General features: G+C 44.6%; 1 protein-coding gene across 4 annotated transcripts in view; it reads left to right on the forward strand.

The window, feature by feature from the left end:
* TDRD10 (tudor domain containing 10) overlaps nt 1–20,400 on the forward strand; it is a 54,807-nt gene that overhangs the window by 7,625 nt on the left and 26,782 nt on the right. For 3 of the 4 annotated variants that reach the window (XM_069543537.1, XM_069543528.1, XM_069543520.1), the window contains 2 exons: nt 14,993–15,063; nt 15,704–15,860. The exons of the other annotated variant lie outside the window; for it this stretch is intronic. In XM_069543537.1, the coding sequence (XP_069399638.1) occupies nt 14,993–15,063; nt 15,704–15,860 (228 nt within the window). The remainder of the gene's footprint in view (nt 1–14,992; nt 15,064–15,703; nt 15,861–20,400) is intronic. 4 annotated transcript variants of the gene reach the window in all.

The following is a 20,400-nucleotide window of genomic DNA, read 5'->3' on the forward strand; positions in this document are numbered from 1 at the left end:
CCTTAGCCAAGTACACAGACTCAGGGAGTGGTCAGCCAGGAGTTGAGTCCATTTCCACTGCCTGCAAGTACTCAACTGCATAATTGATAAGATGTGTAAAGAAATCACCATAAAAAGACATGGACCTATTAGATTTTTATCTGACAAAAAGAGAAAAAAATGGTATTGGAGCACAGAGAGTGAAGTAATTCATTTTGACCCAGTGAGTTAAATCTTGTTGAGTCAAAGTGGATGTGTTGGGGGATGCTTGGAATCCGGGAGAAGGGAGTGTTGGGATCGACTCCCCTTCCCCTTGGCAGGCTGGTACAGCCCGTTACTTGACAGTGAGATGAAGGCAGGAGCCGTGCGGTGGTTGGTGCAGTGGTCTGGGGCAGGTGAGGCGCTGAGTGGCTCTGCCTGCTCTCTGCAGTGGATCCCGTTTCACAGCCGGGCCCCAGGGGCTTGCTTGGCCATGCTGACCCACACTGTGTTATAGGGCACCTTTGGTCCTTGCCCACTTCACTAGAAAGCAACAGCGTTCTCCATAGTGGTTTCTTCCAACGTACAAACAGAGACCAGCCTCCTAGGAGAGGAAACCCTTGAGCTAAAGAAGTAGGATTTTAAAAAGCAATGTCTGATTTTAACATTAATGCCTGCCTTGTTGAGAACTGTGAAGTGAGTGTCTGAGACTTTTACCTTCTTGCGCAACAACAGACTAGCCTGCGGCAGTTTCACGGTTGTTGGTAGAAGATGAAAGTCTCGGATCAGAGATGACAGATGAATTATTACTCATAACAATAATAGTAGCTAGCATTTTACTTTATTAACATTTCTTTTTTTATTGAAATATAAATTAAATGCCAAAAAATTCACTGTTGTAAAGCATAAAATTCAGTGGTTTTTAATATAGTCACAAGGTTGCACAGCCATCACCATTAATTCGGAATATTTTCATCATCTCGCAAGTGAATCTCGTCATCATTAGCAGCGCCGCCTCCTCCTGTCTTCCTCCCGCCCCTGGCAGCCCCTGATCTACTTTCTGTCTCTATGGATCTGCCTGTTGTAGGTATTTTATGTAAATACAGTCGTATAGTGTCTTTCACTTCGCGTGATGTGTTCAGGGTTCATACATTTTATAGCATGTCTCAGTACTTCTTTCCTTTTTAGAACTACAGTATTTATATGGATATATATCACAGTTTGTTTATCCATTTGTCACTGGACATTTGACCTGTTTCCACTTTTTGGCTTTGATGAAAAATCTTAACCTGAACATGGGTGTGCAAGTTTCTGTGTAAATGTACGTTCCAGTTGTCTTGGAACCTAGGAGTGAAATTATTGAGTCACATGATAACTCTCTGCCAAACTGTTTTCCAAAACCGCTGTACCATTTCACATTCATACCAACAATGTGTGGGAATTCCAATTTCTCCACTTCCTGGCCCAAAACTATTGTCTTGTCTGTTTGATTCTTGCTGTCTAGTAGATATGAAGTGGTATCTCACTGTGGTTTTGATGTGTGTTTTCATAGTAATTAATGAGCATCTTTTTATGTGTTTCTCTTTGTGTGTATCTTCTTTGGAGAAATATTTTTTAGATCCTTTACCCAGTTTAAAATCAGTTCATCTTTTTTATTATTGAGTTGTAAGAGTTCTTTATATATTCTGGATACAGGTCTCTTATCAGATACATGATTTGTAAATATTTTCTCCCATCACTTGTGTTTTCTTTTGTCTGTATTATCCTTTGAAACACAAACGTTCAATTTTGATGCATTCCAATTTTCCATTTTTTTCTTTGGTTGCTTTAGGTGCCATATCTAAGAATCCATTGCCTAATCCAAGGTCACAAAGGTTTACACGTATTCATTCTTCCAAGAGTTTTGTAGTTTTTGCTCTTACATTTAGGTCTGTAATCCTTTTAAAATTTATTCTTGCATGCAGTTTGAGGTCGAGGTCAATTTCATTCTTTTGCATGTGGATATCCATTTGCCCCAGCATCATTTGCTAAAAAGATTATTTTTTCCCCCTGAATTATTTTGGCGCCCTTGTTGCAAATCCATTGGCCATGAATGGAGCAGCTTATTTCTGGGGTCTCATTCTGTTCCACTGATCTGTATGTCTGTCCTTACGCCAGTGCTGCGCTTGCGTGTTGTAGCTTTGTAGTAAGTGTTGAAATTGATCTCACACTCAACTCTTGAGCCCGGTGGTTAGCATTCTCCCCTCGCCAGTTTTCTGAAACTGGTCTTGTTGAGTATATGAGGAACCTTCATGATGCCAAATGGATTTAAAATCTTCAGATGCCTCTGTTTCCTTAATTATGATAGATTGGATACCCTCAAAGCCCTCTTACAAGAAAATACTTGGAAATAGAAGCTAAAAGATAAGAAATGCCACTTTTGACTTTTTATTTTGTATTGGAGTGTGCAGCTGGTTTGGGGCTTCCCTGGTGGCTCAGTAGTAAAGAATCTGCCTATAGTGCTGCAGACCTGGTTTCCACCCCTGGGTCAGGAAGATCCCTTGGAGGAGGGCGTGGCAATCCACTCTGGTAGTCTTGCTTAGAGAATCCCATGGACAGAGGAACCTGGCAGTATGCAGTCCTCAGGGTCGCACAGAGTTGGACACGAGTGCACCAGCAGCAGCAAAGCTGATAAACAACGTTGTGATAAGTTTCAGGTGAACAGCAAAGGGACTCAGCCACACATATACATGTACCATTCTCCTCCAAACTCCCCACCCGTCTCAACTGCCACATAACACTGAACAGAGTTCCATATGCTATACAGTGGGTCCTTGTTGGTTACCTATTTTAAATATGGCAGTGTGTACATATCCATCCCAAACCCCTAATTATCCCTCTCCCCCATAGTCCCCACCCCCACCCCAACCCTGGCAACCACAAGTTTGTTGTCTAAGTCTGTGGGTCTCTGTTTAAAGTTCATTTGTATTATTTCTTTTTAGATTACACATATAAGGGATGTCTTATGATATTTCTCTTTCTCTGTCTGGCTTACAGAGCTGCAGTGAACACTGGGGTGCATGTATCCTTTCAGATCATGCTTTTCTCCAGATATATGCCCAGCAGTGGGATTGCAGGGTCACATGGTAGCTATATTCTTAGTTTTTTAAGGAACCTCCATACTGTTCTCTCGGAGAAAGCAATGGCACCTCATTCCAGTACTCTTGCCTGGAGAAGCTCGTGGATGGAGGAGCCTGGTGGGCTGCAGTCCATGGGGTTGCTAAGAGTTGGACACGACTGAGCGACTCCACTTTCACTTTCATACATGGGAGAAGGAAATGGCAACCCACTGCAGTGTTCTTGCCTGGAGAATCCCGGGGACGGCGGAGCCTGGTGGGCTGCCGTCTGTGGGGTCGCACAGAGTCGAACACGAACACGACTGAAGTGTCTTAGCAGCAGTAGCAGCAGCATACTGTACTCTATAGTGGCTCTATCGATTTATATTCCAACCAACAATGTAGAAGGGTTCCCTTCTCTCCATACCCACTAGCATTTACTGTTTGTGGATTTTTTGATGATAAACTTTATGTCTGGTGTGAAGTGATATCTTGTCCGACTCTTTGTGACCCCATGGACTGTAGCCCTGCCAGGCTCCTCTGTCCATGGAATTCTCCAAGCAAGAATACTGGAGTGGGTAGCCACTCCCTTCTCCAGGGGATCATCCCAACCCAGGGATCGAACCTGGATTTCCCACGTTGAAGGTGGACTTTTTTTTTTTTTTTAACCATCTGAGCCACCAGGAAAGCCCCAATAATTAGAGATGTTGAACATCTTTTATGTGCCTCTTGAGAAATGCCACTTTAAAATACATAGCTGATTCCTAAGAAAGTAAGGGAAATTAGGAGGGCCCCAAATAAGCAATACCTTGAAAACTAGGAGGATCTGGTCAATTCCCTAGGGTTTGTGCCTACCTCAAAACCTAAAGATTGGATTGGATTATAGCAACCATGTTAGGGTAGGAGATGACACTTGGGGCCTATGTGAGGAGGGGCATGGTATTCGACATCCCTGCAAAAGCAGGATGGTTGAAGGGCTGGCCCTCAGTGAAAGTGTGAGCCACAAAACTTTGCTTATTGGCCCAGGGTGGTGTTGAGAAAGTTAATCTGACTTGGCCAGGATCTGGGGCTGCTAGGGTAAACAGTCTCCCTAAGAACATGTAGTAGGCCTGATTTCATGTGAATTGTAGTTTAAATTCATATTACTTACATGGTCTGGGAACCTTTAAGCTAAAATTTAACTTTTGATAAAGTTAAAAGCCCAAATCACAGAAAAACATTTAAACTGTGAGTGGAAGGAAACTTCCAAAATCTGATAAAGACTATCTACAGAAAATACACAGAAAACATTGTCACTTGGGAAACAGGTATTTTAAAATCAAGAACAAGACGCTAGTGCCTCTATCATTTCTGTTTAACATTTTATGCAATCTCTTAGCTAGAGCAAGTGAGAAAATAAAAAAGTGAGAGGTGTGAGAATTGGAAAGGAAAAAACAAAGTCATTATTTGCAGATGATTGTCTAAGTTGAAGCTCAGAAGACTCTTGGATATGTTAGAATTATTGATAGTTAAGGTGGTTGAATATAAGATAAATATACAAAAGTCAATTTTGTTTCTATACAGAGGAAAAAAAATGCAAAGAGCTAGAAATTAATAAAAGTTGTGCAAGACATAGATACAGAAAATTAGGCTTTACTGAAAGACATTAAGGAAGACCTCAACAAAGAGATGGATAAGAAGAGTCAGTTTTATGATCCTTAAATTGATATATAGATTCAATACTATTGTGATGAAAATACACAAAGGATTTTCAAAGAGCTTGACAAACTGATTCTAAAGTGTACATGAAACAGAACATGTCCCATGAATAAATGCACCTTTTTTTGAAGAGGAAGAATAAGGGAGACAGGAGAGTAAATTTTCCACTGTAATAATGATGACCTTGATGTGGATGCATTGCTAATTGTCAACATATGAAACAGAAAAAGTCCAGAAATAGACCTACACGTATATGAAAACTTGGTGTGTATAATCAGGTGGCATTACAGATGAGTTGGGAAAGAAGGGACTATTCAGTAAACCGGTTCTGAGATGTTTCTTTATCCACACAAGAAAAACAAAATTGGACCTTTACGTTATACACTTATACACTGCATGGATTCTAGATGGATTAAGGATTTAACAATGTACGGTGTGTGATGGTGTGAAGTCGCTCAGTCGCGTCCGACTCTTTGAGACCCCATGGACTGTAGCCCACCAGGCTCCTCCCTCCATGGGATTCTCCAGGCAAGAGTACTGGAGTGGGTTGCCATTTCTTTCTCCAGGGGATCTTCCCAACCCAGGGATCGAACCTGGGTCTCCCGCATTCCAGGCAGATACAAATGCAATACTTCGGGAGACAACTTGGATAGCTTTCCCTTTGAGATCAGGAACAAGATAGGAATACCGGCTATTGCTGTTCCTGTCAACATTGTACTGGTGGTCTTGGTCAGTGCAGCAGGCAAGGAAAAAGAGAGACACCAGAACGGGAAAGGCGGAGATAAGTGTCATTAGGGCAGCTGATATGACTGTGGCAGTAGAAAACCGTGGCCAGTGACCTGTATTTCCAGCTTGTACCTTGCCTGTGAACCCTGAACTTGTCTATTCAGTTGCCTAGTCCTTATCTCTACTTGGGCAGCTAATAGGCATTTCAAACTTAATGTGTCCAGCCTGCTCCTCCCACAGTCTTCCTCATCTCAGTAAATGGCCCCAAACCTGGGAAATACTCTTGTTTCGTATCTCACATGTTTTTCACACTTCACATCCAATCTGTCAGCGGGTATAAAAATACACCTAGAATCAAACAGTCTTTTGCATCAGAAGGGAGGAAGAGAGTGGAATATCTCTCTAAATTTGCCAAAATAAACAGTGGAAAGATAAAAAGGGAATAAAGATGGTGACCTCTGGGGGAGGGAAGGAAAAATGATAGAAGGGAGATGGAGGCACAATTTTATTTTATTTATTTAAAAAATTTTAAATGAATTTTTATTGGTGTTATTGTTTTATTGGAGTTTATTATTGTGTGTGTTTCTGCTGTACAGCAAGGGCATCAGCTTTGTGTTTACATGTATCCCCTCTTTTTGAAGGGACAGTTTATGAATTTACCTTGTGTTATTGTTTTGACTTTAAAATATATGAATGTTTTCATAAATAAGAGAATCAGAATGATCTATTAAAAAAGCACTCCCTAAAAACTGAAAGCAAACTAGTGATATAATTAGTTTGGTGTCATAGAATAGAATTATTCAAATTGAATAAGACTGGAAACAAACTAGTGATGTAATTAGTGGTGTCAGGGAATATAATTTTCAAATTGACCTTAGAATATGATATTTTGACTGTGTATCCTCAGTAGGATATATTACAAGCATAAAAAGAACTGCAAAGAAGTCTTCAGCTTTGTTCAATAATTTTGTGGTCTGTAGTAATCCTAGTATTATTTGAACCTGTTATATATTTAAAGTAGGATATAATAACTAGTATTGTTAGGAATAAGGATTTTCAGCATAAGATAAATAACCATCTGTAGCTCTATAGAAATTAAAATCCATGATTACAATCCATGATTATTTTCCCTTTCAAAGATGCATATCTCCTAACTCTGCTGGTTGAAAGACCTTGGTGCTCTTAACAACCCAGTGGCAATAAGATCCTAGATTGCTCACTTTAAATACCAATTCCCCACTGAAAAGAACTATACCTTCTTAGATTCCAGGTTTGGAGCTGTTATGTGCCAGGAAGCTAGAAACCTCTCAAAGGCTATTAGGGTTTGATTGAAGGGAAGGGAGAAGTTGTAATTAGATGTGAGATACTTTTTCCTTGGAGCTATGTGCTGGAATGTTTACAGATGTAGTGATGAGGTGATGAGATTTGTTTCAGAGATTTGTTTCCGAATAGCCTAATGGTTGGAGAAGGAAATGGCAACCCTCTCCAGTGTTCTTGCCTGGAGAATCCCAGGGTTGGGGGAGCCTGGTGGGCTGCCGTCTCTGGGGTCGCACAGAGTCGGACACGACTGAAGCGACTTAGCAGCAGCAGAGGCAGCAGCCTAATGGTAGGGAGAGGAATAGATGAAACGGACTTCCCTGGTGGCTCAGATGGTAAAGGAGACCCGGGTTCGAGCCCTGGGTTGGGAAGATCCCCTGGAGAAGGAAATGGCAATCCACTCCAGTACTATTGCCTAGAAAATCCCATGGACAGAGGAGCCTGGCAGGCTGCAGTCTGTGGGGTCGCAAAGAGTCAGACACGACTGAATGACTTCACTTCAATGGTATGGAGAGGTATAGATGAAATCAGAGTGTCCCTGAGTTAAGAATTTTTTTTTCTGGGCAAGGCTTTCCTGGGGACTCGTGCTATAGCACAGAGGAGCGAAAACAGGGAACAGGTACCCTTATTTGCTCCCTTTTTTTTGAATTAAGGCTGACAGGTATATAGGAATTTGTTATACTGTTTTCCAGACATGTTTAAAAAGTTGGCTTAAAGCTCAACATTCAGACAACTAAGATCATGGCATCTGGTCCCGTCACTTCATGGGAAATAGATGGGGAAACAGTGCAAACACTGTCAGACTTTATTTTTTTGGGCTCCAAAATCACTGCAGATGGTGATTGCAGCCATGAAATTAAAAGACGCTTACTCCTTGGAAGGAAAGTTATGATCAACCTAGATAGCATATTTAAAAGCAGAGACATTACTTTGCCAACAAAGGTCCATCTAGTTAAGGCTATGGTTTTTCCAGTGGTCATGTATGGATGTGAGAATTGGACTGTGAAGAAAGCTGAGCACCGAAGAATTGATGCTTTTGAACTGTGGTGTTGGAGAAGACTCTTGAGAGTCCCTTGGACTGCAAGGAGATTCAACCAGTCCATTCTAAAGGAGATCAGTCCTGGGTATTCTTTGGAAGGTCTGATGCTAAAGCTGAAACTCCAGTACTTTGGCCACCTCATGCAAAGAGTTGACTCATTGGAAAAGACTCTGATGCTGGGAGGGATTGGGGGCGGGAGGAGAAGGGGATGGCAGAGGATGAGATGGCTGGATGGCATCACCAACTCGATGGACATGAGTTTGAGTGAACTCTGGGAGATGGTGATAGACAGGGAGGCCTGGCGTGCTGCAGTTCATGGGGTCGCAAAGAGTCAGACATGACTGAGCAACTGAACTGAACTGATCCATGTTTAAAAGTTTCCAAATAAAAAGAGAGGGAGAAGGTGGGATGATTTGGGAGAATGGCATTGAAACAGGTATAATATAAGAAACGAATCACCAGTCTAGGTTTGATGCAGGATACAGGATGCTTGGGGCTGGTGCACTGGGATGACCCGGAGAGATGGTATGGGGAGGAAAATGGGAGGGGGGTTCAGGATTGGGAACGTGTACAGCTACGGTGAATTCATGTTGATGTATGGCAAAACCAATACAGTATTGTAAAGTGAAAAAAAAAAGACATAAGAACAAGCAAAAAGAGGGTCCTTTGGGCCAAAAATGGGACAATTCATGTTTCAAAGATACTAATGACTGCCTTTGATTAAAACTTACTAGTGATAAAAAGCAATAATTTGTATTGATACCTAAAGAAATAATACAGAAACTCACTGGACACATTGAAGATAGCAAGAAATAGTTCAGTAATATAAAACTTGGTGTTTAAAGGAAAAGGTTAAGTGTTTATTTTGCTTTTCCCACACCAGTGCCATTTCAGGGCAAATGAATAACCCTAGTGAATGAGAGAAAGTTCTTTACAGAGGAACTCTCGCTCATAAATGCAGAAGAAACGATTGAAAATCATCATTTTGCAAACCATAATACCTGTTTCAGACGGTGGTTATCAGAGCATGGTAAGTTCATTAGATAAAATATTGATGGGCAGTTTTATAATGAAAGGATCAGGCTGTTACTGTCTGAATTTGTTGATTAATTTAGCGTCGCTTAAAGTGAGACAACCAGGTGTAAGTCTCCTAAGGTGATGTCATATTAGTGAGGAAGATCTCACACTCTCTGTAAAGCATTCTAGCCAAAAATGTAAATAATAACCTATATGTGAAAGCTCCAGGGCTAACTTCTAGTCTAAAGGAAACGGGGGTGGGGAAAGAAGATCAAGTTAAACGCTTACAATAAGGAAGCAGTACTCTTTGTCTATAGAACAGCTGGCCTGGTCTATATTACAAGACAAAGTCATGGGAAAATTAAAGCGGGGAGATCTGGTCTAAACACGTTTAGAAGAGACCTAGGAGAGATGATGACCAAACAGAACAAGCAGCCCTTGTTCTGACCCTGACTGCGACAAACGGTCGTTCAAAGATATTTTTGAGACAGTTGATGACATTTGTCTGTTAGTTGTTTGTAGTTTGATAAGTCACCTCTCTGACTTAGTATGTGTGCTTAATACCGTTGAACTCACCATGCACATTTCTCATTGATTTTAACTGATTATCTGTCTTTCCTAAATACGATCAGTCCCAGGGGCTAAGACTCCACACTCCCAGTGCAGGGGGCCCGGGTTCAATCTCTGGTCAGGGAACTAATCCCACATGTTCCAAATAAGACTTCTCACGCTGCAAGGAAAATCAAAGATCCTGTGTGCTGCAGCTAAGACCTGGTGCACCTAAGTTAATAAATAATAGGTGGAAACCTAGAGCCTATTATACAGAGTGAAGTAAGTCAGAAAGAGAAAAACATTATATACTTGCACATGTATATGGGATCTAGAAAGATGATACTTCTGAAATTATTTTCAGGGCAGCAATGGAGACACAGAACAGACTGAGGGACACAGGGAGGTGGGCAGAGGGGAGAGGAAGGAGAGGGTGGGATGTATGGCGAGAGAAGCATGAAAGTGTACATGACCGTATGTAAAATAGAGAGCCGATGGGAATTTGCTGTATGACTCAGGGAACTCAAACTCCGGAACCACCTAGAGGAGTGGGATGCGGAGGGAGGTTCAGAAGGAGGGGGCTTATGTTTACCCATGGCTCATTCATGTTGATGTTTGGCAGAAACCAACACAATTCTGTAAAGCAATTATCCTTCAGTTAAAAAAAAGAAAAAAAAAAGAGATCAGCCCCAGGAGGGGAGAGACTTTGGGTACCTTGTTCATGGCACGAAAGACATTTTCTAGCACAGAGTAGGCACTTAATAATCATTTGTTGAATGAATTAGAGGAAGAGGACAGTGAGTACAGACAAGTTTTTCAAGGATTTTTGTAATAAAGAAGGATAGGAAGCGGGGTGGGAGCAGGAGGGGGTTGTAAGGTCAAAGCTGTTACCTGTCTTTAAGTATTTAGATAGTAAATATTAGAGCTCATTTGTATGCCCACCCAGTGGGGATGCAGGAAAAAGAGGAGATCATTTAGTATGAAAGACCTTGAGAAGGTTAAGAGGGGTTGTCTGGAGCAAGGACGGGTCTTCTATGTAGAGGGGTGCACGCGGGTCCAGGGAGGTTGACTGATGTGGTGGCAGGGGGTGGGTGTTCCTTTTGATTGCTTGTCTCTCCTCAGCGAAGAATCAGGGTTATCTGCTGAGTAGAAAGAGGGCAAGGAGGGTCTGAGTGAAAGTAGACTCCAGTAGTTTTGTGGGGGAGGCTGGCGGTTGGTGATTAGGAATATGTACTAGGAATGCCGGAAGCACTGAACCAGGAAATGGCCCACAGTCAGGGATCAACCACAGTGGAAAGAGGAAGGCAAGGGCCGGTGGGGCGGGGCAGGGTGGAGCAGAACGGATGGCCAGAGAGTCAGGATAGGGTCGGGAGTTTGCGGGATGGTGGGAAAGTGGCAGAGTTTGAAGGATCACAGCCCCAGAGAATAGCGCTGGGGAACTAGAGGTGTGGGAAGGAAGGGTGGTTAGAAAGCAGGGACTCGAAGTTGCCGTTTGGAGGTAGGCAGTCATTGGTAATAGTGGTGTCCAGGGTGTGTCCTGGGAGGAAGGGAGCTCAGGTGACGGGGATACCGCTGTTGGTCCCTCTCTCTCCTCTGTGTGTTTTCTCTTTATGACTTTTACCATTTCATACATTTAAAAAAGTGTATCTGTGTTGGCACATACATGCAATGCCAATAAACATTCAGAGGCTTAGCTTGTATCATAGGAAACTGCTGCTACTCGACCAGTCTTTATCTGCACAAATGTCAGACCACATGGCTCAAACGTTTCCTGGTTTTGCCACTTTCTTTGCTTTCTTTCTTTTGACTGTGCTGGGTCCTTGTTGCTTTGCCTGGGCCTTCTCTAGCTGCATGGTGCGGGGGCTGCTCTCTAGTTTCGATGGAAGGCTTCTCACAGTGATGGCTTCTCTTGTTCCTGAGCACAGGCTCTGGGTGCTCAGGTTTCAGGAGTTGCAGCTCCTGGTCTCCAGAGCAGGGGCTCAGTAGTTGCGGCAGATGGGCTTGCTCCGTGGCACACAGGGTCTTCCCTAGCCAGGGATTGAACCCGTGTCCCTGGCATTGGCAGGCAGGTTCCGATCCACCATGCCACTGGGAAGTCCTTCTGCCACTTTAGACAGAGCTTCAGTGCACTGACGTGTGCGCGTGTCTACATGTGTGTCTGTAGGACCTCACCTGGGTGTGAGGCCAGAGCCACACGGTGCACATGGCTGGACCAGGAGGGGAGAGAGGCCCCCCACTCCTGCCAGCAGCAGCAGCAGCAGCAGCAGCATTCCTTTGTCCTTACCAACACCAGCTTGGTGTTGTCCAGCTGCTAAATCACTGCTGTCTGGTGGATATGGAATCATTTAGCATGCAGGTAACTGCCATAACCTTCTGCCTGTCTGGCACGAAGGCAGTGGTCCATAAATGCGCGTGCCATAACTATTGGCAGGTTACAGTAGATTTTTTTTGTAATGATTGATTGAAAGGAGTGTATTAGTAAGTGAAATAGGTTACGAAGCAGAGGCTGCTGTATGATCCCTCAGTCTCTCTGTACAGTACTCCTGTTTTGGTGGTAAGATTATGGGTGATATCTCGATTTTGCTTATCTGTATTTTTAAGCTTTTCTATAATAAAGACTTAATGCTTTGATAATTAAAATATCCTAATAACTAATTTTCATTATTTAAAATGACATATAAAAGATACCCTAAGGGGTATGAGGCAATTTTAGCTTAATGTATTAAGCTTCCTGTCAAATCTATAGTAAAAAAATTTTTAAATAAACAAACTGAACTATTAAGGGGCAGAAAAATAATGTCATAGGTCATGCCTTTAGGTTTTCGTAGTTCCCTATGCTAACTATCAATAAGAACAGCATCTGCTGTAGGATGACCTCACTGATAGTGCTGATTGATGAACCATGGATGGAAAGATGTCAGCAGGTTTCTTTTGTGTTTGTGTGTGTGTGGTAGGAGTGGTGGTTCTTCTCTCTCCTTACTCTCTAGCACGTTTTCTGAAAATGAGTGCTTCCTGAATCAGTTTGATACCAGGGAACAGTAGTTTTTGACCTTGGCTGCATATTGCCATCATCTTTTAAAAAACATTGATAAAAATACTGCTTTAGTCTCAACTTCGGAGATTCTGATTTTGTTCATCTGGGGCCAGACATTACTCTGGTAGGTAGTTTTTTTTTTTTTTTTTTTTTAAAGTAACTTTCCAGCTGAATCTTATATGCAGTCGGAATTGAGGATCATTGCTATAGGAGAAGGGTTTGCCAAGTTTTCTGTAAAGGGTCAGATGCATGCATGCTAAACCGCTTCAGTCGTGTTTGATTCCATGTGACCCCGTGGACTGTAGCCCACTAGGCTCCTCTGTCCATGGGATTCTCCAGGCAAGAATACTAGAGTGGGTTGCCATGCCTTCCTCCAGGGGATCTTCCCAACCCAGGGATGGAACCCGCCTCTCGGCAGGCAGGTTCTTTACCACTAGCACCACCTGGGAAGCCCCAGAGCGTCACGGAGCAAGGGTTCATGCTTTGCAGGCTATATGCCTCTGTTGCGGACACTCTGCCACTGGGGCATGAAAGCGGCCGCGGAGAAGACGTAAGTGCATGTGGTGGCTGCAGTCCAATAACCCTTAGGAAAAGGGTGGCGGGTTGGATTTGGCCCAAGGCTGTGGTTTCCTGACACTGAAGGTACAAAAATATGGGAGTTTTCTCCTATTTTATTTCACCTTTTATTCATTGCTTTATTTTTGGCTGTACCACACGGCTTTGGGGATATTAGTTCCCTGACCAGGGATTGAACCCATGTCCTCGGCAGTGAAAGCACAGAGCCCTAACCACTGGACCACCAGGGGATTCTCTCTTTTAATAATAGCAAAATCTGACCAGAAGAAAGGTATCGTTTTGCATGATATCATGAAAAGAATGCAGGATTTGAGGTTAGAAGCCTTGAGTTCAAATCTTGACTCTAAATTAGCTGTGTAATCTTAGGGCAGTCACTTAATCTCGATGATCTTTATTTTATGCATTTAAGAACGAGGACAATAATAATATACACTTCATAGGGTGGTTTTAAAGATCAAATGGAATAGGCATATGATAGTGCTTTATAAACTGAAAATGCTGAGCACATATTGCCTGTTCTCACAAACTGCTTGTTGCTCAGCATCTTGTAGATTCATGTGTAATAAACATTAAATATTTAAAAGTAAAAGCAAATTAGAAAATTTGAATTTAAATGTAATACAAATATGAAGACTCGGAAAAATGAGCTATACATTATACATTTCTCTTCCCTTGCCAACAAAGTGACTTTAGATTGGTAATAACAGAAGATGGTATAAATATACATTTTCCCAAAGTAGAATTTTCTTGGGAAATGTGGGTTTTCATCACAGGTGTGGGATTTGCAGTGGGAACGGCCAGTGGGGAAGCTGGGGAAGGCGAAAGTGGGGAGGTGCAGGTAGGAGTTGACTGGGAGGCCTGAGGGGGAGCTGCGGCCGTGGGCAGCGCATCCGTGACCTGCAAGAACGCATTTTCAGCGGAGCAGGAGCAGCGGCCAAACTGCAGCCAGGAGGGAGTGGGCGGGGAGGAAACAGAGGCAATAGGCGGACACGGCTCTTTCTACACATTTGGCAGAAAAAGAAAAAATAGGGTGTCGCTCAGAAGGGCATCAGGGTTGGGTAGATGTTATCTCAAAAAAGGGAGGGCATTCGTGGTTGGAGGCCAGGGGTGGGAGTGGGAGAGGGAGCCCGAGGGCAGGCAGCAGGGAGAGCTGAGAATTAGATGGAGAGACGTCCAGGGGAGGGGATGGTATCCCCAGGAGGTAGAGGCCTGGCCACAGTGAGGAGAGTTGGGGTGGTTGGTAGGGGTGGGGAGCCTTACAGACCAGGCATGGCAGACAGCTCAATCAGCAGCTGACCGGAGATGAGTGTGCTCCCTCCACGCGCTGCCCCTCTGGACTTTACTTTTACTCTTAAACGTCACTCCGCCCCATCGGTTAAACAGAGATCACGCGTTTATGAACTCTAAGCTCCTTGAATTCAAGGCTTATGTCAAGTTCAAATTCATATCTCCTGTAACGCTTGGCATAACGCTTGTGGGTAGCCCATGTTTGCTGTCGGACGTGTCAGGAAAGAAATGAAGGGAAGTTGCCATGAATACAGGACTGAGTCAGCAGACTCAATTAAAAATGTCTTCCCGCCTACGTAGCGATGAAAGGGAGATAGCCTAGAGATTCCTAATAAATTGAAAGTCACTTCCACCTGGCAGCCCACCCTGATCACTTCTTTTCTCTCCAAATTTGGGTTAGATACCCAGACTGTGTTCTCCCAGAGGCCTCTGTACGTCCTCATGGAATTTCACACCCTCTGGTAAAACGACCTGTTTACTTGATTGTCTTGTCAGTCTGTTGAACTGCAGTTGAAGGCAGCGCTTACATCCTTCTTGTCTCTGTATTTGCGTCGCTGAGCACAAAGCCTGGCACACTTAGCACCTCAGTGGTTCTCCTGAAGTCTTTGTTCAGCTGATAGCAGCCTAACTGGTTGGGGATCCAGCTGTCAGTTTTGTCTTCAGGTCTCTGAATCACTTTTAAACCCGCCGTTGCAGGAGGAGATTCGGTGCCTTCTGAAGGACTTCAGCCCTCTCCATGTCCACAGAGTCCAGAATGGCTGCAGATGGTAATGACTGTTCTTCCTTTGTTTTCTTTGGGAAGCAACTCCTTTCCTCTTTGTCCATTTTGCTGATGCACTGATTGCAGACCAGCTCAACAACTCCCAACGCCACGCCCGCTGCGACTTGGCAGAGGGACGCTTGGGAAACCCCCTTCCCACGTTTAACCCTCTGACTCGGCAGCTAATACTACCTTATCCATACAACCTTGGGTTAGAAATCCAGAGCCCTGGGTTTGCTTTTGGTCTTATCCTTTCTCTGTTTTCTGACTCGAAGCAAGTTGGTGAACCTCCCTCAGCCTTGCTTGCCTCTGAAATCTGGACCTACTCGTATTTTTCCTTTCTTATGTTCAAGGCAGTAAAAGGACTTTGAACTTCCGTGGGGAACAGTGTGAAGGAAACGCAGAGCCATGCCCTATGGTATATGGCGAAAGGGGCAGCGCATGTCTCCCGGTCCTCAGGAACCCCAGGACCAGCTCCCCCACTGCCCAGCCCAGACCTGGGTGTCGTGGTGGCCTCCCTGTGCGTTAGGAGTGGCCCAGCCTCTCTCCTGTCCCCGCAGAGGGGAGAGGAGACCATTCCTCCGCTTGGCACCCGCCTGCAGCTCTGTTTGAGCTGGGCTCAGAGCTGCCCTCTCCTTCCTTTGCAGCTTCGCATTCGTAGATCTGGGCTCTATGCAGAAAGTGGCACTTGCAATCCAGGCGCTGAATGGGAAGCTCTTCCACAAGCGAAAACTGTACGTGAATTCCAGCAACAGGTCTCCCAAGAGGACCCCTGAGGAGACTGAGCGGCCCCGGGAGCTTCTGGTGGGTGCCTGGCTGTGGAGAGGGGTTGCTCTGCGGTCACTTTTTAAAAAAAAATTCAATTTGTTTGGTTTTGGCTGTGCTGGGTCTTCGTTGCTACCCGGGCTTGCCGTAGCTGCGGCAAGCAGGGGCTCGTCTCTAGTTGCGGTGTGTGGGCTTGCCATTGCAGTGCTTCTCTCGTTGTGGGGCGTGGGCTCTAGGGCACATGTGGCACTTCGTTGTTACTGTCAAGCTCTAGAGGACAAGCTCAGTAGTGGTGGCACGTGGGCTTAGCTGCTCCATGGCACATGGGATCTTCCCGGACCAGGGATCAAACCTGGGTCTCCTGCATTGACAGGCTGATTCTTTTTACCACTAAGCCACCAGGGAAGCCCACCTGTGGTCACTCTTCAGAGCTTAGATGCCTCTGCTTTCTGTTCTCTCTTTCTGTCCCATCTTACAGTGGACAGAACGGGGGCTGGGGTGAAATTAGGGAACTTTATGACTTTAACAGTCAGGAGCAAGGTTGGTATAGAAAACCTGGGACTTAGAAATGAAAGGAAGGCTGTATTCTTGGCAAAGACGAAAAGGGTTATTAGGCAATTCAGTCAGGGCTTTTTCCACCTGGGTTACTGAAATTGAGGTTTTTACTTGTTTAACGCAGCAAACAATTTTATCTGTTGTTTGCATAGCCTTGTTCTGGCTGCTGGTGTGGAAGGTAAGGAAGATGAAAGTGAGTAAAACCTGATCTTTCCTGATAGGAAAACAAGTATGAGGCCTGGGAACGTGAGAGTTAACGGTGGGGCAGTGCCTAGTGGGGGCTTCCTTTGTGGACAGAGAAGAGAAGGCCCATGACTAACCTCCAGGAGCTTCCCTCCAATGATTTTTTTTTTTTTTTTGAGCTTCCCTCCAATGAAGCCAGCTCTATGTAGGTGAAGGTGAACCAGAAGCAAAGCTATTTGTTTTTCTTTGCTGCAGAAGAGTTCAGAAAGTAGGGAGTCCAAGGGTGGTATGGGAACTCCATGATGCTAACCAGGGTTCCAGGTTGGAAGAAGGGGAGAAGCAGAGGGTCCAGAGCCTATGTTCTCATAAAAGGCACATTCTCAGGAGCCCTACCACAATTTTGCTTACATTTTGTTAGGGGGAGCTGCAACTGGTGACCTTCAGTGCAAAGGAGGCTGGAAAATGTAGCTTTGAAAATAGGCACACTGTTGCTAAACTTGGGAATCTGTCAGCAAGGGAAGAGACAGTACCTGTTGGCAGGCACTTAACAAGGTCAGCCAAGGCTGGAGAAGTTGGAGATGGGCGTTGAGAGGTGGATTAGAATCTCCACAGTAAGAGTGCCAGAGGTGGCTCCCTTTGCTAGTTGCAAACTGTTTTTCCTCCTTTCTCTTTAAACCCTCTCTCTCGGAAGGGCAGGCTGTCCGACTACGCCACATACTGACCTTCTTGGTTGCAGTCACCTGGCATTCTCACTGTTGTGCCCTGTTATTCATTGATAACTTTAGCGTCTGACTCACCGTCTTTCTCTCCTACTGACACTCAGATTGTGTCCTGTGGATGGTCTATCTAAGAGTCTGACCCCTTATCTCCTAGACCGTTTATCTTCAGTGATCTCTCCTTTCACTCGGTCACAGTTTCCCGTTCCCTGAATTATATCTCAGACCTTGTCACGGCTCATAATTGAACATCTCCAAAATATCATTTGGAGCACCCCACTCTGCCCCTCACCACTTCCCTGCATCTCTCTTACTCTAGAAGAGCAGTTCTCAAGCTTTAGCAGCATCAGAGTCCCCGCTGAGCTTGTTAAACAGCTTGCTGAGCGCCACCTGCAGAGATGCTGATTGAGTGCATGTGGGGTGGGGCCTGAGAATTGTGGCGCTATGCCACGAGTGCCAAGTGGCGCTGGCGCCCCTGGTCCTGGGACCACTTTTTGAGTAGCAAGGCTCTAAAACCCCCAGTCTAACAATCAGACACACTGGGACTCAAAACACTGCCCCTACCACTTCACTGTTCAACACTCTACTCCCTCACTTCCCTTCTTAGCTTAGATTCCAGAATCATAACTGCCTTCATTCAAATTACCTTAATTCCCTTAGTTCACTAAGTCATATCTTACACAACTCCTCTCCTAGTTGAACTCAGCCATCAACCTCTCTGAACTGCTGAAAATAATTCACACCACCTTGCTCACGGCTCTCAGTTATAGGTATGGTCTTAGCTTTCCTGCTTCTTCACACTGACCTGTCTTGGAAATCTCGAACCTTTTCTGTCGTTATGTCCAATCTGCTATTAAGCTCATCTAATGCATTTTTCATTTCAAATAGTGTAGCTTTCAACTTCCATTAAGTTCTTACCCCCCCATTCCTCAGCTGAACTTCTCCTTTATTTTTTTTTTGGCTGGGCCTTGAGGCATGTGGCGTCTTGGTTCCACATGTACGTGCTTGAGTGCTGAGTCGCTTCAGTCGTGTCCGACTCTTTGCGACCCTATGGACTGTAGCCTCCCAGGCTCCTCTGTCCATGGGATTCTCTAGGCAAGAATACTGGAGGGGGTTGCCATTTCCTACTCCAAAGGATCTTCCCGACCCAGGGATTGAACCCATGTCTCGTACGTCTCTTGCACTGGCAGGCGAGTTCTTTACCACTAGCGCCACCTGGGGAGCCCTTCGTTCTCCAACCAGGGGTCAGACCAGGGCCCCTGAGGTGGAAGCACAGAGTCTCAACCACTGGACCACCAGGGACGTTCCTGAACTCTTTCATCTTTTCACCCGTTTTGTTTATCTTTTCTTCCAGGTTCTTTAATATACTTACTGTAGTTACAAAATTATTTTCTGCCAATTCCAACATCTGGGCCACTTGTGGCTCTGCTTTTGTGGACATTTACCTCCTTGCTTAAGAGTAAAGGCTTCTTACGGTAATTTTTTACTGTATGTTGGATACTGTGGCTGTTGTATTACAGAGACTTTATATTACGTTCTTTAAATAGTGCTGATTTTTTTTCCTAGCAAAAATGAAGTCACTAGCTGGTCTTTTGATCTTATTAAAGTTGGTTTTCTTTTTTGGGGACTGGTATACTCGACAGAGGATGAGATGGCTGGATGGCGTCACCGACTCAATGGACATGAGTTTGAGTGAACTCCGGGAGTTGGTGATGGACAGGGAGGCCTGGCGTGCTGCGATTCATGGGGTCGCAAAGAGTCGGACACGACTGAGCGACTGAACTGAACTGATACTTCACTTTGAGCCTTTGTTCTTAGGCAAAATCCTTTTCCTCAGATCTGACCTTGTAGGCTGAAGGTGTCAGGGTACTTACCATGCTCCACTCCGGCTGGGCTGGAACTCCATTATCTTCCCAGCATCGTGTTGATACCTGTATTCCTCTCTTAGCTCACTCTCTACCTTCTACAGCAGCTCTTCTCTCTAAGGCCTCCCAGGACCTACCCTGCATATGGGCAGCTTAGGATTCAGCCAAGCACCTGGGTTTAGCCCCTAGATTTCTGGGGCTTTTCTGTACTCCTTTCTCAGTGGTACCCCATCTCATAAATTCCCAGCACCAAACCTCTTCTGTGTGTTTCTTCTGCTCAGGGGGACTGCCACTGACTGCCCAGGCTCTGCTTGCCTTGGCTGTGAATTGGGAAAATGCCCCCCGGCAAGGGGCCAGAGGCAATGTGGGCTCCTGGCCCGTGCTTTGCTTTTCTCAGGCAGATTGCCCTCTGCTACTCACTATCATTAGTGTGTACCAGAAACAGTTAATTTGTGTATTTTGTCCAATTTTACGGTTGTTTGGGTAAGTACTGTCATGTCAGAACCAGGTACTATTAAGAGTGTTTAGAGGCTCACCGTCTTCCTTTTGGGATGAATATCATTTCTCAGGACCATTTCTGGTGCTTTTGCATTAGAAATCAGTAACCAAAAGATGAACAGTAATCTCCACGCTTTTGGGAATTTAAAAACATATTCCTAAGTAAATAACTCGTAGGTCAAAGAAGAAATTATAAGAGAAATTTTAAAATACTTAAGAGGACGTCCCTGGTGGTCCAGCGATTAAGACTTCAGGCTTCCATTATGGGGCGCATGAGTTCAGTGCCTTGTCGGGGAGCTAAGATCCTGCATGCCGCACAGCTCAGCCAGAAAATTTTTTTGAAAAAGTTCTTAGAACTGAACAATACGGACAAGTTTTTCTCATCGAAAGCTGTGGGATATATGTGCTCTAGAGCCCACAGGCTACAGCTGTTGAGCCCACGTGCTGCAGATTCTGCAGCCCATGCACCCAGAGCCTGTGCTCCATAACAAGAGAAGCCACCGCAAGGAGAAGCCTGCTCACTGCAGCAAAGAGTAGCCCCCGCCCACTGCAACTAGAGGAAGGCTGTGCGCAGCAACAAAGACCCAGTACGACCAAGAAAATAAAAAAGTTGACTGCAGCAAAAGCAGTACTTGTGGGGAAGTATGTAATATTGAATGCTTAAACGAGCAAAGGAGACATGGTGAAAATAAATGAGCTTACAGTTGATTGAAGTAGGTAAAAAGTAAAAATAAACCCAAATAAGGAACAGACAAAATTAGA

Source organism: Ovis canadensis, chromosome 1 (assembly GCF_042477335.2).
Source record: "Ovis canadensis isolate MfBH-ARS-UI-01 breed Bighorn chromosome 1, ARS-UI_OviCan_v2, whole genome shotgun sequence".
Taxonomy (NCBI): Eukaryota; Metazoa; Chordata; class Mammalia; order Artiodactyla; family Bovidae; genus Ovis; species Ovis canadensis.